The 22,358-nt window shown below is 38.1% G+C and overlaps 2 protein-coding genes across 3 annotated transcripts in view; both read right to left on the reverse strand.

The window, feature by feature from the left end:
• Window positions 1–8,867, reverse strand: part of brox (BRO1 domain and CAAX motif containing) — a 16,215-nt gene extending 7,348 nt beyond the window's left edge. Inside the window, exons 1-10 of the mRNA XM_015028352.1 lie at window positions 8,759–8,867; window positions 8,158–8,291; window positions 5,457–5,563; window positions 4,536–4,632; window positions 4,299–4,394; window positions 2,617–2,689; window positions 2,346–2,451; window positions 1,900–1,989; window positions 1,262–1,347; window positions 1,087–1,168 (exon numbers count right to left, since the gene is read on the reverse strand). Of these exons, the coding sequence (XP_014883838.1) occupies window positions 1,087–1,168; window positions 1,262–1,347; window positions 1,900–1,989; window positions 2,346–2,451; window positions 2,617–2,689; window positions 4,299–4,394; window positions 4,536–4,632; window positions 5,457–5,563; window positions 8,158–8,258 (838 nt within the window). The 5' untranslated portion in view covers window positions 8,259–8,291; window positions 8,759–8,867. The remainder of the gene's footprint in view (window positions 1–1,086; window positions 1,169–1,261; window positions 1,348–1,899; window positions 1,990–2,345; window positions 2,452–2,616; window positions 2,690–4,298; window positions 4,395–4,535; window positions 4,633–5,456; window positions 5,564–8,157; window positions 8,292–8,758) is intronic.
• Window positions 8,868–9,965: 1,098 nt separating this feature from the next.
• LOC106944988 (alpha-1,6-mannosyl-glycoprotein 2-beta-N-acetylglucosaminyltransferase) lies at window positions 9,966–13,183 on the reverse strand. 2 transcript variants are annotated; one of them, XR_001424462.1, is made up of 2 exons: window positions 11,380–13,039; window positions 9,966–11,270 (listed from the first exon to the last, which is right to left on the reverse strand). XR_001424462.1 is itself a non-coding variant. In XM_015028353.1 (2 exons), exon 2 carries the CDS (start codon window positions 12,694–12,696, stop codon window positions 11,449–11,451), a length of 1,248 nt encoding a protein of 415 aa, XP_014883839.1. In that variant the 5' UTR covers window positions 12,697–12,949; window positions 13,052–13,183; the 3' UTR covers window positions 9,966–11,448. The 2 variants fall into 2 exon arrangements, 1 of the variants encoding a protein (XP_014883839.1); XM_015028353.1 differs by adding an exon at window positions 13,052–13,183 and having other exon boundaries at window positions 9,966–12,949.
• Window positions 13,184–22,358: the final 9,175 nt, after the last annotated feature.

The following is a 22,358-nucleotide window of genomic DNA, read 5'->3' on the forward strand; positions in this document are numbered from 1 at the left end:
AAAAGACCTCCCACAACTCAGGACTGGACGTGTACATAACATGGCAATATTATGGAAATGTTTTATTCCCTCTAGAAAAACATATCTGGAGTGTTGCCTTAATTCTTTCATGAATGTCCTTTAGTCTCCCATGGCAACCATTCAGCTGTGCAAAACACATGGGTGGACCTAGCACAACTTTCAAGGCGGTTTCAGAGCTTCCGCCTCACAAAGCAGCCCTCCCCTGTGACTCCTCACTCAGCTCCTTCAGACTAGCGACATCAGCAATTATCAAACTCCTTGTGGAAATGCTTATCTGCTGAGCTCATTATAGGAGCTACTTTTCAGTGAATCATTGGTTCAACAAGCCCCTTCACTGTCCATTTTTAAAACCCATCAGAAAAGTTTTTTTTATTCATTGGCTTTCAACCCACCTGAGACTTGATTTTACTTAATCTTTATTGGTATTGATTATATCTGCTTAGCTGTATTGTTTTATTGTGTTTTGAATTGAGTTTCTAATATATTATTCTGTGCTTAGCTTTGTTACTTAATTTTTATATGTTCCTTTATCTTATTTATTACTGATGTTCAGTACTTTGTTTCAGCTGTGGCTGCTGTTAAAGTACTTTATAAATAAAGTTGATGATGAAAGACATTGTTAAAGGGTTAATAAAGGAGTCATGTTATGATGAATTCCTGAAGGCAGAGTTTCAAAAAGAGCAGGAGTTCTTAAAGCAATAGAGCCTGAATTTCAAGGTTTTAGATTATGAAGTCAAATATATTTTAAGCCAAATTTGATATACATAGCAGCAGACGGCAACAGTTACTTAATTTAGCTATAAAATGGCACCATGTGCCTGGAAAATACACAATACTGCCCCTTTAAATACACAGTGGCAGGAAACAGGAAGCAAACACACAGGAAGCACCTGTGGCATCACTGGTAGTCATTCATTCTGACTCAGACATGACAAGTGGAGAAGAAATGCCTCAACATGTAGCTCACTGATACATGATAGCATGTGTAAAGTTACAGTATGACATCTCCAAGGTTACAAAACAATGCATGTTCTCAATAAAGCATGGTACTAAAAAAGCACGTACATTTTTCGGCCTCCTGTAGGGATCTTATAGACTCTCCACATTTGTCACTGGTCAGCAGCGTCTGGCCGTGGTAGCAGAACGCCTGCAAAGGAAAGCAGAAACCGTTGGGACATTTCATGGTTAAACATGCCCTGCCCCTCATCCAAAGCGAAGCTGCAAATGTGTGTCAGCTTACATAAGCCATGTAGAAGTACTGCTTCAGCTGCAGATACTTCCTCCACTTGCTGCTGCACTCTGGCTCCAGGGTGTTCAGCGTGTGGTCTGCACCGCCACAGATAAAAACAAGGTTTTACCTCAAACTATCAAAGTAACAATAAACCTGCAAGATCAAATGTTAGAAGTATTTTACACTGCCAAACAATGTGACAGTGTAAAATGCCACATTTCCTTTTTTTTTTTTTTTTTTTTTGTCTTAAAGGTTGCAAAATATAGTGACAAAGTTGCTAAGTTATCCACAGTGGGGTTACTATTAGTAACCGCACATGTCAGATGTGCAGATATCACCCAGTGGGCAGGCAACTTATAACAGGAAAATCCTATATGTGAAAAAATCTGTATTTTTTTATTTTTTGTATCTATATTGACAATTTATTGACTTAAAAACAAGTTTATATATCTTGCTGAAATGTTACTTTTAAATTAGTGTTTTCTTATTTCAAGTGTGTTAAGATATTTTAACTAAACAAGACTTGGTAAGACTGTGTTCTTGCAAAGTGCAAGGAACATGAACTTACAACCCCTCTGAGGTACTGATGTATCGTTTTAAATATGATTTTTGTTTGTTTTTTTACCTGCTGGTATAAAAACACTGACCAGCTTTCTGATAGAAGTTCGCCGTTTCAAAAGCCAAAGCTGCAATCAGGGAGGCGTTGTGCTTCAGCTCGATGGCTCTGGCAATCGTCACTGGAAAAATGAAAATGAATATTAGTTTTTTAAAGTCAGTTCTGTTTAAATGATTCAGCACAACACCAAAAACTTACATATTAAAAAAAAATGAAATAAAGAAGAGTAAAGTGTTAGAATTAAAAGAGATGTGACTAAGAACTAACCGCATTCACTTCTTTCACCCCCTCACACACTTAAATACTGTGGTTGTTTTTATTCATTTTATGGTCAGATAGATAAGATTAAGTTTTACTTGTAGCTAAAGAAACATTGTGTCATCAAGTTTGAGTTGCGGTCCAAGTAATTAAAGGTCAGGCTTATTATCTGTTCATATGGTTCACATGAACCACATGAACAGATAATAGGCACAGTACCTTCCTGTGCCTCGGCTTGGCACTGGATGATATACGCGTCCATCACTCGGGGCTCCAGGTCTCGGCCCTTTTCAGCTGGGGTGATGAGGCGGGGAACGTGGACCTCCTATGGTAGAGATGCAAAAACTTGTTTTTTTTGTTTGTTTGTTTGTTTGTTTTTAATTAACACCCCATTGATCTTTCGCTTTCAGAAATATGCAGAGTTGGTGCAGCAAAGCCAAGGTCTAGCAGCCAAATGTTGAAGTTTAAACTTCCAGTGCATCTGCTTCACCTTGAGAGTTTTGAAGATTCCAGCGGCAACCTTCAGGCTCTTGTGAACGTCCTTGGCTTCGGGCTCCGTTATGCTTTTAGAGAGGCAAACATGGCCGTCAGTATGCTACAAGAATATCCTCGTCATTCTCTGTGTGGTCAGTTGGCATATTTGGGTGATTGGGGGAACCAACTATCAGCTCAAAACAGTCAACAAAAACACAACCCAGACAGTTTATTACAAATCTTACAGGCTTAAATCAGAAACAACATTTTGTTAATCAATAATTAATTTCAAACTTTTTAACAGTAGCATATCCATTTTTTTCCCCGAGTCTGAAGTTCTGTTTGCTTTTTTCCCACTAAAAACGAAAAATAATCAGTGACAACAGCGCTGTTCTATGGCATAGATCCACTCACTGGCCACTTTATTAGGTACATCAGTTCAATTGGTTATGAACATAAAATGCTGAATCAGTAAATAACATGTCATCAACTCAGTGGACTCAAGCATTTAGATAACTTCATGAAGTTCAAACTGGCTACAGCAGCAGGAGACCGCTCACCAGGTTCCACTTCTGTCAGTTCAGAACATTAAACTCAGGATTCACTTCCCTCACACCCACCAGAACTGGACAATGTTAGTTAGCTTGGATAAACGTCCGACGAGTCTGGATTTCAGCTGCAACATTCATTTAATCAGAATCTGGTGTAAACAACATGAGAACACAGATCCATTCTGCTCTGTATCAATGGTTCAGATAGTGGTGGCGGTCGAATGATGTGGGAGATATTCTCTTCTCACACTTTGGTCCTTTATCATCTATCTGAGAGTTGTCACTTACTACTTGCACCATCAAGGTAATAATAGATGCCACAAAAATAAAATTATCTCAGCTTGGTTTTTGGACATGAGAATGACCTTTTTGGACTTCAAAAACGTTATTGTCTGAATGTCATGAAGACTTGGGACGTTTTCCCGCCTGATAATCTGGTAGAATGAGTTTGACTGGGGACCAAAGTTGGAACATCTGTTCCATTTTCAGCCACTGTGAAGTATTTTTACACTGAACTGTGTCAAACAAACCAACCCCTCTGAGCAACCTGTACCCCCCTCGCCTGTGGTGGTGCTGCACCAAGAACCACTGAAGGAAATTAAAAGCTTCTGAAGAAGACACTGAATGCAACCTCCTTCTTCATGAAATGTGAACAAAACTGTAGTGTCAGATTTTAGCAAGGGGAGAATTTTTCTTTTGTCTTTGGTAAAAGACTATGAGCCTTCTCACTCGCTAGCGCTAGACAACCACACCAGAGTTCACTTCAACCAAAACAATACCTAGGTTTGTAGGCAGACCAGAGTTTGCTTTTTTTGAGAGTTCCTTCCCAAACAAACTGGACATTCCAGACAAACAAACTAGAGTTTGATTAAAGCAGACTAAACAGGGCTGGTCTGAATGCACCCATAGGGTGTTTTACTAAAGGTAAAAGGGGTTTTAACGCAGTACTTGCAGGGTGTACCTAATAGTGTACCTAATAAAGTAGCCAGTTAATGAACAGACTGCTTAAGCAACACTTGCGCAGTAATTTCACTATAAACTTCCATAACTTGAAAATATTAATAAAACCTCTGTAAAGTTCCAAAAAGTTGTAAACAAGTGCTTTTGTTTTTCTTTTACATGCTTGAAAAGCAAAAAAGACACTTACTTTTCCTTCCCAGCTAGTCTTGAGGCAAACTTGGTGTACCAGACGGCTACGTTGAAGGCCATAGAGACCAGTTCAAAGACGGCATCCTGCTGGGCACTAACAAGAGGCCAAAGAGAAACCGAGAGTTAGGATTTCTACAAAACTACAATCTGAACATTATGTCAATCAGATCAAGTTAAATCTGCCCACAAGGGGCCTCAAGACCACCACAGCGTCCTCAAAGATGCTGTTTGATACCTTGGGATGTTTCCTTGTAAGGTGTCGGTCCACTTGAAGTTCTGGATGAACCTCATCTTGTTCTCCTGTGTAGTTCCATCCAGGGACGAGATGAAGCCTGTTGGTCACGGCACAACAAACACTGAAGACGTTTAGTAGGTGCAAGTTAAGGAATGAAATATAAGAGTGCTTATTGGTTAGCAACTGGGAATTTTCCGTCTCTGTCATTTTGGTTGTGTAGTAACTCGCTTTTCATATGCAAAGGATAGCAACACACATTGACTATAGTCTGCTGTAAGGAAATGGTGTTACATGAATAAAATAAATATGATCTACCAGAAAATGATTGTGTTTTAAGCAATAAATCAATTAAGCACATGATAAACTAAGACCAGCTACAGAAATTTTAATTTACACGATTTATTGTTAAGTGCTCTATCTTTCTACCTAAAACTGGATGACAAAAGTCTTCAGTCTGGTGCTTTGGTCTCAACTAGCCCTTTTTTGAAGGACTTGATCATTTATTTTATTTGTTGTTTTCCTTCTTTTTTTATTTATTTTGGATATTGAAAATGTCTTACAGGTCCAGTGTTAAATATTTGTTGGAATTTCAAGTTTATAAATCTTTAAAATGTGTTCTTGCATTGTTATGCCATAATCATTATGTTACTTGAAAACGGTCTCAAAACCACAATATAATTGTTTATGGCAATAACTTCTTGGACAATTTATCGCCCAGCAAAGTTTGATACTGTGACACAGCTATATGAAACAAAAATTACGATGAGAGTGTTTTTACAATTTCTTATTTAAAAAAAAAAGACAGAGCCAATATGCAACATTGAGAGGCAAAAACAGTCCTCTACACTTATTTCCTTTCAATAACTGTCCGTTTATAGAAAAATGTGCTGAAAACAACATGGCCGACGTGAGTGAACTTGCCTTGCAGCAGAGAGAAGTACACGTCCGAGGCGTTCTTCATGATCTCCGGGGTGCAGGTGGAGTCGGTGAACATCTCCAGCAGCCTCGCTCTGGTCGTCCTCAGGTCACTAAACGCATCACGCAGACAGAAATCAGCTGATGATCTTGTCTCTCAAATACCAACAGCCTTTCTTCAAGAATGAATAATCGATTCAACTTCTCTGTTTGACATCTAGGATCAATTGTGACCGAATTAAAATGTAAAGTGCCTTGGGAAGGGTTAGGGTTTGATGTGAATTGGCGCAATAGAAATAAACCAAATTTAATTGATTTAAAAGAATTTACAAAAAAATACTAAGAAGCACCATTATATCTGTCAGTTTCCACAGCGTTATGAAACACCTGCTGTACCAGACATGGGCAGGTCTGAGGCTCATGATGGTATGATAACCTGAAGTAAAAATAGCACAGCTTGACTGATGGTAGTATCACCACAATTCTTTTTAAAACAAAAATGCATTACATGATTGATTTCCATGAAGAACAGCTTACCAGCTGGAGTTTTAAAACAGTGCTACCTTAATAAAAGTGATGGATGGCTCTTCTGATCATCTGCATTTTGCAACTGGAAATATTTTACCTCATCTTTGTACTTGGTAAGAACATAGTTAATATAATCACCACCTTACAGCTACCTGAAGTGTTCAGTAACAGGTAGGGGAGGGGCAACAAAGCAATATTCTATGCTCTAAGTGAGGAAAAGTTGTTACTTTTTAAAAAGACGGCTTCTACTGATACCGTCCGTTAAATCAACACTTTTTATCACATTGGATTACTTACATTTCAAAAAATATTATCACTATTATTATCACTGTCATTTTCCCCTTGACTTCCATTACCAAATGAAGAGGATTCAATAACTTGTGGTTGGGTTTTTTTATTCAAATTATTTCTGGTTAAAACCTCTACAGGCGGTGATAAAGGGTGCTTTCAGAGCAGACTACGGGGACATTAAAAATGTCTTCCTTATTTTGCGATTCAGCTCAACATTGATGATTGTCTGTGAGTCTGATAAACAGAAACACACGAGCATCTGAAGATGTCCGTGTTGATATAATGAGAGACAGAAACAGGAACAGGAGCTGCTCCTGGTAGAGCGGCTTCGGCCATTACTGAAATGAGCCGTCTGTGTTTACAGGATCGGTACAGTTTGAGCCCTTTGGGCATAAATCTGAATCCTCCCACTTCCTTTCTGAACTGCCCAGCATGGTGTAGATTGGTCCCCTTGTCTCATGTTTACCACAGTGTCAAGGATAATGTTGATAACAATTTGCTACAATGATGATGGATATGCAATACAAACTCATAAAATCTGCAACTTTAGTAGACAATTGTTGCCTTCTAAAAGAATCCTCACATTAAAGCTGCTAAATGTGACTTTTATAAGAAAAAAAAAAAATATATATATATATATATATATTTATATATATATATATATACATGTGTATTTATTTATTTATTTATTTATTTATTTATTTTTTTTACATATTTCTTGAAATTAATACTATATCTTGACAAGATTGGAATGAGACAGATAACGTGTGAAAAGATCAATCTCCTCCACCTGCTTCCGGTGCTACTATTTCCATATGAAGAAATGCACCCAACCAAAACCAACCAATTAGAGCCAAGAGGGTCTGAGCGCTGATATTGAACCTTGTGTATTCGCTGCTAAATGTGCTAATGGTGGAGAAACAACTTACTGCTACAGAAAAATTGTTTATCCGCTGTCAAAGGTGGCTGTGCTAACTAGCCTTAGCATTCATGACAGACTCTGCTGACAGGAAAAAAACTGCAGCTTAGAAGAGAGCAAACAGAGAAAAGGACAAGGGATGAGCAGCGCCACACAAGATTGTAATTGACAGCACTAAGACCCGGCTCCAGTCTCTGACTGATTGCTTCTAGTTAGTAGTGGGAAAAAGCAGAGAAGCTACATTTTTTCCACAGACAGTCTGTCTCATACCACACTGTAACAACATGGTGATAGTTTCGACAAATGTGTAAAAAGTATATACATTTTATATAAAAGTTGCACACTGTAGCTTTAGAACTGTGGTGACGACGCGTCCAGAACATGTTGTGTAACTCTAACATGGGCCGATACAGACCGGGAACCGAGTCGATACACCATTATGATTTAACACCAATCAAACCCTCTTGAATATTTACACCTGTCACTTTTTTCCTGCTTGAACAACATCTTGTTTATTACTAAATATTTCCTTGCTGCCTAATATTTCTATTAATATTTCTAGAATTGTGGAGCTTTTAATAGCTATTACATAAGTTCTGATTTGTTCGTTTTCTAACCTTTGTTCATCTTTTTTTTATTATTATTATTGAGGCGTTACATGTTTGTACAACATCTAATATTTCTGAATTAATGTCCCACCACTACCAATTATTACAGTGAACTGATAAACACTTGCATTTTTTTAACCTGGTAGAGGTCTTACTGTTATGTCTGTGTATCGATGTATCTTTCAGTTTTCTGTGGTTATTTTATGTCCATGTTGAGTGTGCTGTAACATTTAGGTGATCAGCCCACATGTACAATCAAAACAACGCCAAAGTGTTGTATATTAAGTTTAACAGTAACCTGTCAGAGGAACATGTTCGGTGATAACGTTGCTCTGTTTCAGCTGGTGAACATTAGACTTACTTGCATATCTTGTTGGCAGCCGGGCTCCCTGCCACACCATAGAAGTTAAAGGACACCGGCGCTGTTGCCTTCAGTGGGTTTCTGTGAAACCAATGGGCCATTATGTGGACAGGGGCACACCTACAGAGGGAAGGCTACAACACAGTGACAACAGGTTAATGACACGAACACGCTTGCTGTGTGGCTAGAATGGAGACTAGTTCGTAAACAGCTCGTTTCACTGATTATTTCTCCAACACGCGACGTTTGTAAGCGAATGAGAAGGCTTCCGACGTCACTTTTACGACGTCGTGGCTACATCTCACCATGTTAGCACTCTGATAAAACACTTTTCACGTCAGTTCAAACATACTTCGAATCACAGAAAGACCCATACTATTGTTCCAGTCATGAACTGTGTCTAATTGTGTTATTTTTCCCTACTACGGAAAGACAAAAGTCCATGACGTCAGCTAACAGAGAGCAACCACAGCTAACTGGCTAACTGGCTAAATGTACAACCGCAAGCAGGAATAGTTCGTTAGGGCAAACACAGAGTTTTCAGATGGCTTTATAAATATACCCAAACTGGTTTGACTGTAGCTAAACTTCGACTGTTTACCTGTCAATGCGTCGCCGTAGGTTAGCGATTTGGTTGCCTGGAAAGTCTGACAGTGACAACTAACTCACTTCCGGAAATAAACACGAAACAGAGGCAGACCAATGAAAACTGGCGGTCTTGTCACGTGACATACTGGAGCAAAATATAGCAGTTCAGATTTTTACTCATTTTAGGAGGGTTCCGTATGGCTTTTGACATGTAAAATACAATACGCAGTGCATTTCTTGTTTGGAAGGAGTTTTTCTTATAGTACAGTTTTAACAGTTATAATTTTAAGGGTTTCTTCCTTTTCTAGCACATTAAACATACCTTATGTAATAAATGTAATTAGATACTGTGCTTCTAAAATTAGTCATTTACTTCTATTGACAATATAACATTAAACAAAAATTGGGTTCATGAATGATTGTAAACTGTAAATCTATAAACTGAGGCCAAACAGATAACAACTCTTCCTGACCTGCATGATCCTTTTTTTTTTTCTATTTTAGAATTTCACCTTTTAACCAACTAGGCACATATGCAGCCATAGTCTGTATGGTTATTGATTTCAACATAATTACTAGTTTTGTATATTTTGATTATTCTCATTATCATATACTACAAATAGCCATTGCTATAATTTGAGTGTATTCACAAAATTGAGTTGCCCTATGTTTCTATCTTGTTTCAACAAAGCATTTTTTCTCTCAGCACAATTCAACTCACTAATGTAACTTATTTGGATTCTTTTTTCCCCCATTCATTTTTGTGCTATGATCTTCCCTTTTCTTGATTTCTCGTGTTGCCACATAAAAAGCAACACTACACTGAAACATTAATCGGATTAATCATGATGAATCGATTGTTGAAATTAATCGCCAGCCTGAGTATACAATGCCAAGAAGGCCAGTTGCTGAAAAAAAACTATATATTCAGAACAATAATTAAGCCATAACTGTACAAATCATGTAAACAGTTTGTGTTTAAGATATAAACAGTTTTGTCCATAAATATGTTCTACCCAAAAATCCACAAGTGGCAGTTTTATCTTTACCCGGTTCAAATAGTGGAGTACTGTCTGTAAATATGTTTTAGCCAATAAAACATTTTCTTATTTTAAAAAGTCTTTCAACATATTTCTAAAATTTCATGAAAACAGGCCGCAAGTTGAACCCAGATTTTTTTTTATTGTTGAGGTGCTTTAAAAGAAAAATACCATGCAATGTCACTTTACAAACTTTTTATTAGCATTTTTTTGAAGAAATTATGAAAGTTCATGTTTTTCACAAGCATTTTTCCCATCTAACAAATAATGTCAAGCTACTTCAAGTGATGATCAAAACAAATAGAAAAAAAGTGACCAAAGAAAAACATTGATTCATCCTCAAGAAAGAAGTTGTCATTAATAAGCTCATACACAAAATTAATGGAAATTATTATTTGTGCACTGGATTGTCATCATCATCTCTCCCAAACGTCAATGTTGACATCGAGATGTTCTTGTCAGCAAAAACACAAGCAGAAATTCATTTCACAATCACATTCATTACAAATCAGGTGCACCAAAACAGGGTTAGGAAAGAAGCCCCAACCAAATCGCTTTAACCATAAATCACCATTTAGATTTGAATGAATAAAACCACCAGAACCAAAACAATATCCCAAAAGAAAAAAAAATTCCCAAAATTGTAAATATGTTTTAAGTACTTAGTTTTTTTTTATAGTCAGTGCATTTTAAGAAGAAATTTCCAAACAAGGCACTTTTGGTCAGATTGAAGGCAAAAACAAAATTACATAAAAAATAATGAAACAGAAGGAAATTATTTTTTGTCTTAAATAAAATTCTCATTTAGTTCATTCTGTTCTCATTTTAAAAAAATCAATCTGTGAACATAGAAGGTGCAAATATAGAAAAGCAGCATTGCAGGTGATCCTGATGTTTGCAGAACCAAAATCCTGGTTCCAAAAGGTCACTTTTTGGCCTATCAGAAAGTAAATAAGAGCATAAGAAAAAAGTACTTTCTGGTTCTCTAACTGGAGATCAATACAATAGGAAAAGGACAAAAACGCCCCAATTGTCCAGTACAGAAAACAGTTCACATTACCCGATACATATTGTATGAGGTGAACAAAATAAGGTACTACAACAACTGATGAACAAACCCCAAAATTCATCAAATTTGATGAAGGTAGATGAACATTTTTGAAACCAAGTTTGTACATTTGCCTCTATGTTATCTGATTTACAATTGTACCATCACAAACATATGGAAACATCTTCCCCTAAACAGCTATACACAAGCAGAAATTGTTCCTCAAACGTTTCCCTAGAAACATACAAATAAACAGAATATGAAGGTTTTTCATTTGAGAGGAAGTTAAATCAGTACAAAATGTACCCTCTTGATACTGTTTAATCCAACATTGAATCACATCTCCGGATGCTTTGGCTTGTGAGGCAGACAGAAACGCAAAAGGCTGAGCTTGCAGTCACAATGTAAAGACTTTGGCACTTGTGGAACTTTGGTGAAATGAAAAATTAAAGTTCAGATATGACCAGCATGCAACTTTGCACTTTGTCCCATAGTCATTAGGTGATGACTTTGGTGGTTGAGAGAGAAAGAACCCAAAATCCATTACATCCCGAGACACACATGGAAGGTTCTTCAAGATGGCACATTTGTAGACTATTGATGAAAAGGCGGAGCTCATAGACGTTTGGAATAATTGTTGCATAGAACATGGTCTCGGACATCTCCCCAACCTCCGTTCTTCATGTGTGCCTTGTGCTCCACTGGCTCCGCCCTACTGAGGACAAGGCGTGGAGGAAAGAGACCTTCCTTGGCCTTCTGAAGGTTCTCCTCTACCTTTTGCGAGGCCTGTTCTGGTCTGCAGTTGTCCTTCTGGTGGAGACCGCAGTCTCCGGTGTGTAGAACCCTGGAGCCCTGTGCAACCAGCACCTTAAGGGGCTTTGATATGCAGGTTCCGGACAGATACTGCAGAGTCCAGTCCCAGTTGTAATCATCGTAGGTGCAGTAGTCATTGCTGCAGCCCATGAGCTTGTAGTAAACCTCCCTAGAGATGCCCATGCCTATGTTGTGCTTTGTCGACATCCATCCCGAGGTCAACACCTTATCAGACATGCTGGTGAAATCTATCACACCATTGTGGTTGCCCAAAGCCAGCATGTCGCAGTCTAGGCAACTTGTCTTCCTAAACTCAATCATTAATTTATAAAAGTGGAAAAAGTCTGGTAAGATGTAGTTGTCTTCCTCGAGGAAGATGGCAAAGCCGCTGTAGCCCTGCATCACCCGAACTCGCTCCCAAACGAAGTGCAGCTTCCACCACCAGTGGTGTTTGGTTTGAGTGATGAAGGCCTCCCTGTAGTGTCCATATGAGTCAGGGTGGTCAGCATTGAGGCATCCTGTTTTCCGAGCCATGTCCTTGGACATGTCTCGGGGACAGTCTCGTGGGTCCTGCCCAGGAAACTCTTTGGGATACAGCTGGGTGCTGAAGGGGAAATAAATCTGCAGTACCTTGCAGAAAGTTATCCCTTGCACAATTGTGTTGATTTCCTGTGAAAAATAGTCATGGCTGACGATAAGGAGAAAACTGTGCACCTCAGCAGCTCTCTCCAGTGACCTGATGAGGAGCCGGAGGTATTCGGGCCTGTTGTGAACCTGCACAACCAGCACCAGCTGGGGCTCCCCAGGAAACCTATCTGCATTATGGACACACTGCTTGTAATTGGCACTGTAAACGGACCGAGTCAATTCTGACACAGAGCCGAAGTTAAATATCTCGCAAGAATTCGTTCCCCGATTTCCATTACTGGTGCTGTATGGTGTCGTGTCCTCTTCAGAAACTAACACACGTGTTGAAAACAACAGAGTCACAAGTACAAAGATAACTCCGAGCAGCAGGAGCAGATTCCGTCTGAGCAGCCGAAACCTCATATTTTCCTTCCTGAAAGCAAACTTTGGACTTCAGCAGATATGGCTTTTATTCACCTCCTCGCGCGAGTCTGCATCGTTAAAAGTCCCCGCCGCGCCGCGACCCTCCGTTTCCTGGTGCGGCTCTTCAAAGGAAGCCCCAAAACGCCGCGTGACTTTTTCTCTTATAATCCGAGCGCAACCTTTTTCTCCAACACGGCCGTCTTTCCACTGGAAAACCAAGTCATTTCCCCAAGCAGTCGCTCCCAGAAGGAACCTATGGAGCGAAAGAAAATTTCAGAAAGAAAAAAAACAAACAAACTTCACACAAGTCATCTCTTTGTTGTGAATTTCCAAAAAAGAAGCTGACACACTTAACCGAGTGAAGAGTGAAGTGTCAACACGGTAATACCAGGAAGAGAATGACAGAACGGTGATACAAGTTATTGACTGCTGACGTGTACAATCCAGCCAACGAGGAGAGAGCACGAGCTGCTCCTCAGCGAATCATTGTCTTGCCCTCAGTCATGTAACATGAGAAGGAAATGTAATCCGTAACCAGCAGGATACTTTTGAAAACTCTTACCTTCATAACACTTCATTTTTCGTAATAAGGGTTCCTACGTGTAAACTAGAAAAACTATGCAACTGATTTTTTTCCCCAGGTCAACATACATGGAAAAAACTACAACACGGTAGTTTATTATTTAACCTATTTTCTAAAACATTTCTTTATCTCCAATTTGTGTTTAATCCTTTCCCACTTTCTTGACACTTGTTCTATCCTTTCTTTCTTGTGTCTTTCATTCATTCTTTGTGTCCTGTCTTAATTCTTTATCTTTATCCTTCCTTTTGCTTCTTCCGTCCTTCCATGATGTGTCTCTCCTTTTATTTGTCCTTTATTTGTTTCTTTCTCCATCACATCTTTTCATTTCTCCCTTGTCTCCATCATGTTCCAATTCTTCTATCCTTCCTGTTATCCATGCTGCCCTTCGATGTGTCCTTTTTGTCTTCTTCCCGCAATCTTCCCTAACGTTCCCCTCTCAATGTTTCCCGTTTTCTTTCTTGTGTCTTTCTCCTATTGTTGTTCTTCATGTCTCTGAAATTGTCAAGTTCCATATTCCGGATTGAAACATCTGCCAGCAAATTTTGGAGATCTGAGTCTGTAAATGTTTATTATATATATATATATATGTGTGTGTGTAAAGTCTGTAGGACCCCTTGACGTATTCATCATTAGAACGTCAGTGTAAAGTAATGGATTCCCGTCAAGTACTAAAGTTAAACAGCTCTCTGTTTTTATGTCATTTAGAAAGAAAAAGAACATCCAAACCCTTTGGCCCTGGCTTATGTGTACATGTCTTGCTGGTTTAGCAAATAATGAAAACATGGACGTGGCTATGCCTGAAACCATTAGGCTGAAAAACCTGATACCCCTGTCAGGAGGAGACAACAGAAGATGGAACAAGAGAAGCTGGGACTTGTGTCAGATACTGTGTCAGTATTATGCTGCAACAAGATCCTGTCGCATGGAGAGTTAAGATATGCACTGGTGCATAAAGAAAAAAAACAACAATTTAAAATCTTATTAAGAAGGACATTATCAAGAACCTGGCACAGGACTGTTCTGTTTGGATAAGAAAATGCAAATATGTCTTGCGATATATTATCAAATAACACCACATATTTGCATTATCTCTTGTGGGAAAAGGCTTCAAGGCCAACCCTTTTCAGTCTAGGGGAAGTACATTTACTCAAACACTGGGATTGGTCTAATAAAGTTTTATTTTGATGCCGTTTATTTTTTTATACTTTAAAGAAAAAGGTAACTTGACAAGTACGGCAACAAGCTTCTGTCATTTGTACTTAGCAATTCAAAGTTTTACAGAATAAAGGACAATAAAACAACATATAGCACTGTAAGTGAAATAAAACATTACAACAATGACAAAATAATGTGGGCATTACATAGAAAGAAAACCATAGAATGTGAATTTAAAATAAAGAAATAATTGCTGTGAACAATAATATTTATCAAAAAACAAACAAACAAACAAATAAAACATTTCCTAAACATCTCATGTTTTCAGGGAGTTTGACCCAGAACTCAGGCGCACAGAAACCTGATGCTGCCTTCCTTTGTTCCCTTCCGGCACTCTGAACATGGAGTAGACAGGTTTCTCCGGCCCTGAGGGGTCCAGATAGGTCACACCTCATCAGTAAGTCTAAGTCTTAAGTATTTAGGTCTAAAACTATCCTGCACTTTTGACCAACAATATATTTTAAAACCTCTTCAGAATTTGGGCAACAACCTACTTCCCTCGGCGGGAGCACTGAAGATGGGTTTTGGTTAGATTGTCCAGCAAGACAATGATCCAAAGCACACAGGTAGTGTAACTAAGGAGTGGCTCCGTAAAAAGCATTTCCAGGTCCTTGGGTAGCCCAGGCAGTCCAGACCTGAAACCAACAGAAATGTCTGTAAAGATATCTGGACTAAATATGAAGTTTCAGGGTGGTTATCAAATACTTATTTCATGCAATAAAACGCTAAAAAATCACACCATGTGATATTCTGTTTTATTCTTAGATTCTGTCTCTCACTGTTAAGGTGTAGTTAAAAAAAATACAACTCTCTCAATTCTTTGGTAGTGGACAAACTTAAAAAAAAATATATATATTTTTTTTTAAATCAGCAGCATATCAAATACTTATTTTCCCCACTGCATATGTACTGTACCCTTGAGAAACACCATGTCTGATGTGTTTTTGTATCCTAAATTAACAAATTTGCTGATAAGCAGCAGTGAGAAAACTTCGGCTTCCTAAATAATTCCACTTGATTCTCATCTCCCTTCACTGTTTCACCTGAGATTTCTCCCACTGAACTCGATTTCTCAAGACGAATTTCCACAGGACCAATCAGTGAAAAGAAGGAACGATGACATCGATTTTCTGCACAGTTTTAGAACCGTAGTCTACCTGTTGTTGTGATTTTAGCAAAGTGAACAAAGCCATTAAGTCTGTTCTGGTCTTGTTTAAAACATTTTATTACTGGTGGAGATGATGTGTCCTGCAACTATTATTACAGCCATCTTGTTCGGCTCATCACTTTTGTCTTGACACTGGTGAGTGGTTGTTTACAGCGCAGGCAATTTCCACTTAGCTTCATAGCGTAGCTTCCTTCACAACCAAGGTGGTGCATTAAAGCCAAACATTAGTGATTGGGTGAAATCAGATCGAAGGCGTGCAGTCTGTTTAAAACCACAACAGAGTCCACGCCTCCAGGAAGTAATAGTTTCCCAATTGCTAAAAGCCCAGACACTGTACTAAGCTAAACATAAAAAAAAGTTAGTTTGCTAGCTAATCAGTTATTATGAAAACTGTCTGGATGATCTGGAGTTTCTGGAGAACTACTAAGCTACCATCCATGGAGCCACATGCTATTTGACCTGTCGCCTGAATTTTATCAGTTAAAATTTCTGCATACTCATTGCAATAACTGCTGGGCAAGAGATCAAAAAGGAAAGCTGGTGAAGGGTTCGTCAGGCTGTCAGCATTGCGTGTTTGATGCTTTTATTGATTCATTCATGGCGAAAGGTGGGTAGAAATGTCACCCCTTACTTCTGCTCATCTTTCGCTTGCACTAGCAGGCAGGAGCGTGTTCTGTTATACGACAGCTTTATCACATTTCAAAGATTTACATGCAGCGATGCTGTAAAAGTCAAGAGTTATCTAACAACATAGGTGCCTAGAACACGTTTTATGTGTTTTCCCCATTCACTGCGCTGTTGTATGTTAAATATGTACAACTAATTCAGATTATGACATTAGCTTTTCATCGTTACATATATCCTCCTTATGGCAACATTTGCATTTTATTTGTTAATGGCAGCTGCAGCAAATGCAAATATCTCTATCCTCTATCCTCTGTCCTGTACTTCATGGTTAATGAAGGGTCCCATAGAAGGGGCCTGTTGTTACTAGGTTTTTTCTCTCTTTTTTTCATGTGAATTAGACTTTCATATTTATTGTGTTCATTTGGTAATAAAATCAGGTGGTCAGGATGTCTGGTTAGAGATCATCTGTACAAGACAAAGAAGTGAAAGGATGCATTTTGGACACAGTGTCGCTGAAAACATATCTTCGAGAGTTGCATAATTCTCTGGCTCGAAATTGTTTCCAAATTTAGTTCAAGTTTAGGAACTGAGTGTTTGGGAAATACTTGCTCTGCTGTACACAGGATGGCGAGTTTAAACACACAAATAGTGTCAGGAAGTTTGATCTCGTCAGTTGGAAGTTGAGTGGAAGTGCGTTGGATAACATAAATCAAGTACTGGAATGATTTCTGCAATAACAAACACAGCAGTCTGCTGACTGCAGCCTGCAAGTGTCCAGATTTAGTAAAACTGTTGATACTTGCAGTATTAAATTTGGAACTATCAACTTGTTTTGGACCTTTGTTTGGATTTCTCTTTGATTTAAATGATTGGAGAAGTTCCTGGTGTTAAGCTGCCCAGACCAGCTGGAGGGAGAAACAACAGGAAAAACACATTTTATGCTACATTTTGTTAGTTTCTCTACTTCTGAAGCCATTTAGTAACACACACACCACACTAAAGCAGACATTTTAATCTAAATGTTTTACTGTTTTTTTCTCAACATTTTAAACTAAATCTGACAAAACTTTTTTCTGTTTTGGGTCAGTTATGATTACCCAACATGTTTCTGTTTGATAAACACCAGACCAGTGAGAGTTGTTTGAATTTCTTCAAACTCAGTCTACATACATCTGGGTTTACTAAAACACAGACCCTAAATTCTTCTCCATTTCTAGATTTTATGACAGGAGTGAAATGGCCGCACTACACCTCCAATATAGGAAAGATGAGCAAAGTTTCACCTTTTATTCTAAGGCACGTTTTACCAAAATAAACTTAAATTTCAATTATACATTTGAGAAATTTCCCAAAATCTGCATCAGAATACCCAAAAGATACCAGGCACAGCCCAGTTCCCTATGTGACATGTACTGTTACTATTGTACAAGATAGTACATGCTGCAAAACACTAAGTAAAACGCGGTTGCCATGGTGGCTCCTGTAGCTGTTACCTCAGGTGCAGATCTATCATCTGGGGGCGTGGCCTGGGCTGACTGTTGTGGTCACACATGGTTACAATCTTCTAATCCATTTTATAGAGTATGTACTTAAAACTAATCGTCAAACATACTGGTTAGAAAGTCAAGCCAAAACTAACCGGCACTAAAGTTTATTTTTTAAGCATTCTATTCTGTTTTCCAGAGCAACGATTCACCTGATTGTAGAAAAAAAAAGACTCTTCAAGAAACTATTTATTATTATTATTATTATTATCCTCGTAGAGGACCAATAATGTTGCATTTTTAGTTTTCTGATAGATGTGAGATGTCCAAGTATCACAAAGAATCCATGACGCTGTGCTTTAAAAAAAAAAAAAAAAAAAAAAAAATCATATGAAAAAAATCTGTTATTTTTTATTTAAAGGAAGTGTGCTACTGGCAATTCTGTTAAAACATTCATTTTGTCGCATTGGGAGACTTGGGAGTTTTTTCTTCTTTTTTCAAAATTATATTTCTCTGAAATATTTAGTGCAATACTTATGCTACTGCAACAAGAGATGAATTTACTTTAAGACTTTTCACACATCTTTATCAGGCCTTCTAATAAATACAGGTTGCAAATATATATCCTATAAATTCTAATAGTTTAAGTTATTCTATTGGATTTTTTGTTATGCTAAGAGGATGAGCATACTTGAACTAATTTTACAACTGCAGTGAGGAACAGAAGCATAAATTGTATCTGTTATTTCCATGTCTGTGGTTCCCAGGCCATGCATCCTGGGGGTCTTCCATACGTTGCTGCTGCTGCTGGCCTCCAGTGAATCATTAAAACCCCTCGGAGGCTTTTGCAGGAAGTCCTCCAAAATTATCTTATGGCCAGTTAGCTGTAAATGCACATCAGGTTGAGAAGTCTTCTGGAAAACATTTTAACTGTCAGTCATAGATTTATTTCACCTTTATTACATTTTGAGATTTTTGGGCATGGAAGTTTATGTGCTTGAACATTTTGTGGAAGACTTTGCTCTGTGTCCATGAACATGAATCAGAGCATTGTTAAATCCACTTGGAATTTTATTTTTTTATATCTGGTTTTAACTATTCATTTAAAAAACACATTAAAAACTAGTTCTTATTTTTCAATCAATCCATCTGGCTCTTTTCCATGCAGAACAGCAACTATATTCTGAGCCCATTCCAAGCAGCTAGTCTTAATTTTTTAAAAATGGGTTTTTTAAAACATATTTTTAAAAACTGTTACCATGTCCTAAAAGTATAATATGTGACAGGTAATCTGTGAAAAAAATCAAGCTCCTCGCTGCGCTGCTATTATTGTCTGAAGAAATGCAAAAACAACCAATCAGAGCAAGGAGGAGGATCTTAGCACTGTTAAGCAACCTCGTGTAGGTGCTGCTTAATGTGTTAATGGCAGAGGAACAACTTAGTATGATAGGAAAACTTTATCTGCTGTTATCAGTGGCTATGCTAATTAGTCACTTCTATATCTAAGCTGTAGTGTAGCAGAGAGCAAGGGAGAGGGTGTGAACAGTGTGTACTTGAGAATGATTGACAACGCTAAGACCCTACTCCTGGCTGTGATTGGTTGGGGCCTTGGTTGGAGATGGTTTTGGGGCCTCATTCACATGATGTTGATAATTAGGTGCACTAAACATAATTTCTCTGAATCTTTCAACTTGACCATTTTTAATAGTTACTCAAAATCATGGTGTCGTTTCTACAACTGACATCATCCCTAGAAAAAATGGTCCAAACTGATGTAATAACTATGTAATCCGTGATGAGTGGTGATGAAACACAGTCATTGAAATCGCTATAAACACAGAAGGAATTGAGAATCTACTAAAAGCTTGCTTCTGCTAGTCTAACATCCATGGCATTCAGAAGGTAATTGAGAGGTGGAGTTATGGAGCATTGTTCATTTGTCATACTTTATAACTCAAAGCCAAGCATGAAGTCTGAAAGACAAGAACATGTCAAGTTTCAAGTCTTTTACACCAAGTCATAGTCAAGTCTCCAGTTTTTGCTCCAAGTTGTCTTACAAGTCTTTTACCTCAAGCCCATTTGAAATTTATAGTCTTTGCCCCACATCTGTGAGTCTCAGGTTTTTACTTCACACCAAGTAAGGTTTCAAGTCTTTCACTTCAGGGTCTCTACCAACTCTTTCACCTCAAGTCCAAATTAAGTCTCAAGTCTTTCACATCACATGGTTTGCATGGTTTGAGTCTTTCACCATAAATCCAAGTCAAGTCTCCAGTGTCTGACCCCACATGTATGTCTCAAGTCCTTTACCTCAAACCCAAGTTCAGTCTCAAGTCAAGTCTTCCAATGAGAGAGTTGGCCAACTCTCTCATTTCAAATCCAAGTTAAGTATCAAGTCTTTAAGTTCTGGTAATTCTCAACTCTTTCACCTCAAGTCTAAGTGTCAAGAATTTCACTGCACTGCATGGTTCAAGTCTTTCACTATAAATTAATGTCAAGTCTCCAGCCTTTGAGCCTACATGGGTGAGTCTCAAAACTGTCAAACACAAGAGAGTTTGAGAGTCTTTCAGGTACGTCTCAAGTCTTTCACTCCAGTGTATGGTTTGAGTCTTTCGCCATGACTCCAGTACTAAAGTTTTTGACTCCACATCCACATGTAGAGTCCCAAGTCTTTCACTTCAAAGTAAAAGGCATACCTTTTTACCCCAAGTCCAAGTCAAATCTAATGACTGAAATAAACATTCTGCTGATGGATAATTACCCATCGGCAGAAGTATCCTTAATCCTAAAGACATGAACATTTAAGATATTTGTCCTATTTAGAAAATAGGACAAATGCAGAGAAATTAATTTATTTTTTCTTATGTTTCTTTTGACCTCAAACTAGCTTACTATCGCCTCCTCTGATGATGTAGCAAAAAGTTTGTATCAACATAGCTTGTTACAATATTGGGAAAATATTATGATATTATTGACAAGTTGTTGCCAATAACTATTCATAGCATTTACAATCATTACAATGTTGCCCATATTTATATTACTGGTTGCTACATGTCTCACTGGACACAAACATTGTGAGAAGATTAATCTTTCCATAAAATTATGTGTTTTACCAAGATTACCTGACTTTTTAAAAAATGTTAATATAAGAACTCAATCTACTGAGTCACACTGCACACGTTCAGGAAAGAAAACTACAAATCAGGATGAGATCAGAATCAAAAAGTATGCAGGATGTGGCTCATATCGGGCCTGCTGTATTATATAAGTGCTGCGTGCTTCCGCTGATGTCTAACAGGAAGCCGTCTTGATGTTATGTTACTGACATGTCACAAAACACTATGCAGATAAAAGCCATGAAACGATGAGTCACGAGTTTCATAACTGGGCGCTGCAGTTCTAAATGTGACCACACGGTGGCAGCAGTCAACTGACTGATCCTGAAAATGTTTGTTAAAACGTAAACGCTCGATTATACCGCACGGTGACGTGATGCAATGCAGCGTATACAAACTGATTATAATAGAAGTAGTCTCACGACTCATCATTCAGTGTGTGTGAGCTGAACAGTCCCTTTTCCTCCGTGGATCAGAGTTTACTGTTTGTTTGCCACACATCTTTTTCCAATCACACGTCTGGACCGCCCAGCAAAACCCAGAGCAAATATTACTGGCCTTGGCTGCTTTTCAAGAAACAGAATTTTCTACCCTCCTCTGAACACGCTGTGAGCTGTGTGTATTTTAAAAAGTGAAAAAATAAGGCTTCGGCAGAAACAATACTAATCATTCTGGCAGTGCTGTAAAAGATGTTTTTTATTATCTGTCCAGCGTCCACACAATATGTTCTCACCCTCTGCTTAAAAAAGAATGTGGAACTGATGGAACTGATGTCATCAGTCCTCATTTATTAGGGCCTTCCAAAAGTATTCAAACCTCATGAATGGGCTTGGCATTTATTGTATCAAAAAATTCTTGCAATAACAATTTTGATTTATTGTTATCTTGGTAAATTTGCATTACAGTAATGTTAAAAAAAAAACTGACATTATTGGGGCGTGCCATAGCAATGTATGCAAAATGTCTGGAGTAATAACTGAAATACCACTGGTAGTGTCAAAATGCTAATTGCTTTACATGTTAATGGTACCCCTCATGCTAACCCTTATAGCTAAAATAAGTATTTTAAACAGTTTTTTTTATTCAGTAGCTATATAATACTAGATAGAGTAAGTCAGTATTGCCAGTGATACCCCACATGCTACTGACCTCACTGAAGCTAACCTTGCTATTGTCGCTAATTTTTAGCATAGCAGAACCCCTGATTCTGGTCAGATCAGGATGCTGGATTCCAACCGACACACACACACACACACACACACACACACACACACATTTAAATGGGGTCTATGATAGACCCCATTTAAATTTCTTCAGACATTTTCTAGTTGGAAATGTTATTTTTAATATTTTCTCTATGTTTTGTCCCACAAATATCAGTAAATTTCAAAATTTGATTAAATGTAGTTACTGTGTACAGTTTATAAATCAAACTTCTTGTAAAATGGAATGATAATCATTGATGGTTTTTC

Source organism: Poecilia latipinna, unplaced genomic scaffold, assembly GCF_001443285.1.
Source record: "Poecilia latipinna isolate Pla-1442-1.1 unplaced genomic scaffold, P_latipinna-1.0 Scaffold122, whole genome shotgun sequence".
In the NCBI taxonomy this organism is placed as follows: Eukaryota; Metazoa; Chordata; class Actinopteri; order Cyprinodontiformes; family Poeciliidae; genus Poecilia; species Poecilia latipinna.

Coding starts and splice junctions, on each gene's coding strand:
- LOC106944988 (XM_015028353.1), bottom strand. CDS start 12,696: ATGAGGTTTCGGCTGCTCAGACGGAATCTGCTCCTGCTGCTCGGAGTT.